The sequence below is a fragment of the Clarias gariepinus genome, chromosome 16 (genome assembly GCF_024256425.1).
Source record: "Clarias gariepinus isolate MV-2021 ecotype Netherlands chromosome 16, CGAR_prim_01v2, whole genome shotgun sequence".
In the NCBI taxonomy this organism is placed as follows: domain Eukaryota; kingdom Metazoa; phylum Chordata; class Actinopteri; order Siluriformes; family Clariidae; genus Clarias; species Clarias gariepinus.
The window spans coordinates 14,628,646-14,633,591 of NC_071115.1; the positions used below are offsets into that span (position 1 = coordinate 14,628,646).

Sequence of the window (4,946 nt, forward strand, 5' to 3'; positions counted from 1 at the left end):
CACTCTTAAAGCTGCTGCATAGTCAGTTACCCGGACACTCAAGGACTACAGTCCCATCCAACAGCATAGTCACGCTTCTCCTGTAGCTCAAATGCCTAGCCATCACCACTCAGCAGAGCTCTGGTTAAAAAAAACAAGAGCGACAAAGATGATACAATTAACAGAACATCTAGTTATGATAAAATTAAAATTTATTATATAGGTTATATATCACCAGAGTGTGTAACAGACACACATTTGTTTCATATTCAAAAGGGTTTCATATTTTCAAGGGTTTTACTTTGTCATTCTCAGGAGTAACTACATGTTTGAAGTGACGTTTTAAACTAACCAGGTGTTTATTCAATTCAGTTTTATACACATACTGCAAGGTAACCGATATAATTTTTGTATGTACTGTAGATGCGCATTATAGTGACTCTAAAGCAAGACTAACGCAGACATTTGTTTTATCCCTTAACTTCCCGAGTACTGAAGCGCCATTACTCATTAACTGTAAAACACTTCTGGGGTTTTCTCGAACTTTCGTTAGCTGGGCGCTCGCGCGGCCGCGTGTGCTGGGGTGGAGCAGGGCGCCGTCGCTGGACACAATCTTAGAAAAATAAGGGGGAAGTTAGATACGGTTATAAACGATTAGCTCCCTAACTTATGTACAGTGACAGTAACATGAAGCGTACCGTTAGCTAAGCTTACCTCAGTAATGTCAAGGTGTTTCTGTATAACGTATAGGGAAACACATCGGCCTCAATTATATCACGTCAGTTGTCTAAAATAACTGTAAGCTAAATAAAACACACACACACACACACACACACACACGGTCATCTTCACGTCTTCAGTGCATTACAAAGTCAGTGTATATTTCCAGGCACTACTTCATATTAGACGTAGTTACAGATTACTTTTCAGATAAAAAGCATAAAGAAGGTAATAAAAAAATAATAATTTGGTTTAAGTCTCTCTCTCTCTCTCTCTCTCTCATTTTCATACACTATCCGGTCCTTAAAAATGGAATGCATTTTAAGATAAAAATAAAAAAAAAACACACACACACACATTTCAAAGACAATAAAGTCAGTTTCTCTGTGTGGTTTTTTTGTATCTGTAACTCTCTAAAAACATTCATATTGTAGTGAAATGCATGCGGAGAAATGTTCCTTTTTCTTATTTAAATATAAGTGAAACAATTACTGCCTCATGTTCAACAATTAGAAAAAATGGTACATGTTTCGGTTTAACAGCAGCTCCTGCCTGCTTCTGACTCCGCCTTCCTGAGCTTCATATAGCCCTGGACATGGTGTGTTTCCTCAGTGTGTTCATCTGCAGTGGAACAGAAGTGATAGAGGACAGAGCAGAACAAGCCGAGAAACAAAGAGACATGGAAGAACGCAGACTTCCCATTAGTGTTCGCCTTTTAGGAGTGATGCACAAGGAGAAGAGCAAAGTAAGACCGAGTTTAACTGTGTGTGTGTGTGTGTGTGTGCTGCTTTTGTTTCTTTTGCACAGTAAATCTAAACATCTGTATTTCCTTCAGCTCTACATGACCTCGGTTCTTTGGTCAGATCAGAACGAGATCGTGGTCTACAGAACACTTGAGGAATTCAGATCACTGCATGTAAGTTGAAATCTCCGCATTAATCAAAATGAATTTAATTATAGTCTGATTTTTACAGACTTTCTGACAAGTGCTTTTCATTTTCCAGAATCAACTGAAGAAGAAATGTGCAGCTTCAAATGTAGGTCCGTTCCAAAGATCAGTTAGGATTGTTCCCAAGTTTAAAGGTGAATATAATTCCTTTAAGTCATAAAACAATAAATAGTCTTTTCACTCTAAATATAGTACTTATATAGTGCATGTTGCTTATTTCTAAAAAAAAACTATTTTGAAATGACAATGAAAGAATAAAATGGGAACCTTATGGTGATCCTGTATTTCGCACATCTGCTCACAGCTGAGAAAGTAAAGCGAGGTCTTCAGAAGAGCTACAGTAAGTCTCTGCTGAGGCTGAAGCCGCTGGAAGAGTACTGCATGGCACTGCTGAGTGCTCATCCTTCTGTCTCTCAAAGTTCAGAGCTCAGCCAGTTTCTGCTTCCCAGACCAGATGATCTGAATCCAGAATTTTCCCAGAACAGGTATACACACACACACACACACACACACACACACACACACACACACACACACACACACCAATAACTATTTTTAATATATGAGAAGTGAAATATAGCATGCTAAGTGTTATGTTGTTTGGCACAGCATTATAATCATGCCGTCAGAAGAATCTCTGGGCAGAAGCAGTCAGCTGAAATCAGATGCCAGTGTAACCCAACCATTTGTGACCCAGATGTACCGATGCATCGCTTCCTATGAAACTAGGGACACAAAGAACCGTCCCTTTAAGGTTGAAGTAGGGGAAACTGTTGATGTGCTAATAAAGGACAAAGCAGGTGAGCGTCATTAGATACACTCTTGCCTTATCTATTAATCATTATTTAAATGTTTGTATATTTTTTCATGATCTGCATTGATTTTTCTACCTGCGTCCTCACAGGCTGGTGGTTGGTTGAGAATGAGGCTAAATGCCTCGCCTGGTTTCCTGCTCCATACCTGGAGAGTGCTGAAGCAGATGACGAAGAAGATGAAGCTGGAGAAAGTAAGATCATTAAAATATGCTGCTTCTAAGCTGTACAAGAGAAATCACATTCACATCTTTTGTCATGGCCTAGTAGACTATGTGAAAATCCTAACAAAAATAGACAACCTTTATGTAATTTCTATTCCTAATGTTTTTTTTCCATAGGTGGTCTATATGTTGCCTCCAAAAGTTACAAATCCACGAAAATAGATGAACTGTCTGTGGAGATTGGATCCGTGGTTGAGGTTTTAAGAAAATCGAATGACGGATGGTGGCTAGTTAGGTAAGCATTAAATTTTGTGAAAGCTAACAAAGGATCAGCTATTGCACAAACCACAGATAAACTTACCATTTGTTATTGAACAGACAGATACCTACATGTCAACCATGTATAAAAGTGTACAGTATCATTGTATGAAGCATTTGTCAATGATTTTTCTCTTTTTATTTGTTTCCATTAAACTGTTCCATAAATAATTTCTTGACATCTCGTTGTTCTTCTCTTTTATCTCAGGTACAACTGCAGAACTGGCTACATCCCTTCCATGTACCTACAACCATACATCAATCCACGAGTGCATATAATTAGCTCCCAGACTGAAAATCAAAGTTCAAACCTAAACATGGCTCAGTTTCAGGTCCCTGCTCGGTCTGCTCTGATGATCCCAGGACATGAGCTCAGTCGCTCACAGCACAACCTCCAGCAACTTCCAGGAGACAACCTGAATCTTAGTGATAAAGCCAAATCACATTCGTTGAATATTCTCACAGTTGTTCCCCGCATGCCAATCACAATTAAAGTGGAGCATGAGGAGGACAACAGGATAAGGACCTTGAGCCGCAGCAGTAAAGGAAGCTTTAGTGACTCAGACAGCTCCTCAAGCAGTGGGTCCTTCCGCATGAGCAGCCCCACGGTCATCCGGCAGGGTAGCATGCCTCAGCTTGACCACCTGGATCCCACCTGCGGTAAGCTCCTGCCCAGCACATCAGAGCCCAATGTATTTAAATTGGCTAGAACACCAAAAATTCCACCAAGGCCTCAAGCACAGGAGATCCTTAAGCGCTGCACCACTGTGACACGTAAAAACATCTCCAAGAGCCAGATGTTGTCTCCAAATGATGACATCCACTGCCGCTGAGCACAACTGAAATGTTGTTTGTTTCATTATCTCAGCTAGATGTGGATCACCACACCAATGCAAGCATGGAGACACAGTTGTGTGTGGCAAGCAGGATTCGGTTTAATGCATCAAGTAAAGGTTAGAGTCCAGTGAAGGAAAATACTGCCATAATATTATTATTGAACATACAGTATCTAATATAGTGGCTTTCTTTCTATGGGGAAAGTCTTTGAAGGAAAAGTGCAATCTGCCTTATGATGCATGCTAAGTATTTTATAGTAGTTCATTTGTACAATCTAGGGTTCTCAAACTTCAGCCTAACTCCCCCTGTGAACTGTGAATTAGCTGCCAAATTTTAACAGTGCTATTTAACATCTGCCAAATTAAAAAAACATGCAACACTGTTTTAGACTGAAGCATTTTGAAATAAATTGTTTCGATTTAATTTGACGATGTTGAGACCTTTCTGATCCAAAGGTTCTATGTGACTATCAAAAAAGATTACAGTGAAAGAATAATACAATCTCTCTTGAATTATACAGACGCATATTGTTTCTCAAAAGTTTGTAATGAAATCTTCCAAAATGCTTTAGATAATTTTTTTTCTTTGTTCAACTATACTGAAAATCTCTTCCATACTGGAAACGTAATTTAGTGCATCATATATGCAGCATTAAATACTCCCTATAGTAAGATATCACATGATTGATCTTGTATTATTGCATTTGCATACGAATAAGCATAACTTTAAATTATTATAATTTTTTCAATTTTACAATTGAATGAAATTATTCTGTAAATCATACACAAGCTGAGCTCTCATTGTAAAATTACATGTAAAGTGTGTGGGAAGATTATGTGTTCTGTTTGATTCTTTTACACTTTTTAAGCCTATACATAAAATAAAAAAGGATGTCTTGTTAACAGTTCTCTTGATGTACAATAAAAATCTAATAAAAAAGTATAAAACTAACTGCAGTTATTGTATTCATACAGTATGTATCTCAACTACAAATAGGCACAGTGAACACTCTTATAGGTCTTTTATACATTCATCTAAAAGCTCCATTGTGGCTTGAAGTGGAAAAAAAACTGATTAGGTTAATTACAATATGTAGTACTCCTCTGCACCCCATTATTTCAGTGTGGTTTTGTAAGGAATCCAAAACAAGGGCTTTTCTGTAGCCTG

At 38.2% G+C, this 4,946-nt stretch overlaps 1 protein-coding gene across 1 annotated transcript; it reads left to right on the plus strand.

Annotated features, from left to right (window-relative positions):
• The first annotated feature begins 1,269 nt into the window (after positions 1 to 1,269).
• Positions 1,270 to 4,685, plus strand: LOC128544808 (NADPH oxidase organizer 1-like). Its single transcript, XM_053515089.1, has 8 exons — positions 1,270 to 1,444; positions 1,535 to 1,615; positions 1,704 to 1,782; positions 1,953 to 2,133; positions 2,258 to 2,448; positions 2,553 to 2,654; positions 2,802 to 2,919; positions 3,151 to 4,685. The coding sequence occupies exons 1-8, from the start codon at positions 1,295 to 1,297 to the stop codon at positions 3,773 to 3,775; spliced, it is 1,527 nt and encodes a 508-aa protein (XP_053371064.1). The 5' UTR covers positions 1,270 to 1,294; the 3' UTR covers positions 3,776 to 4,685.
• The last annotated feature ends 261 nt before the right edge of the window (positions 4,686 to 4,946 follow it).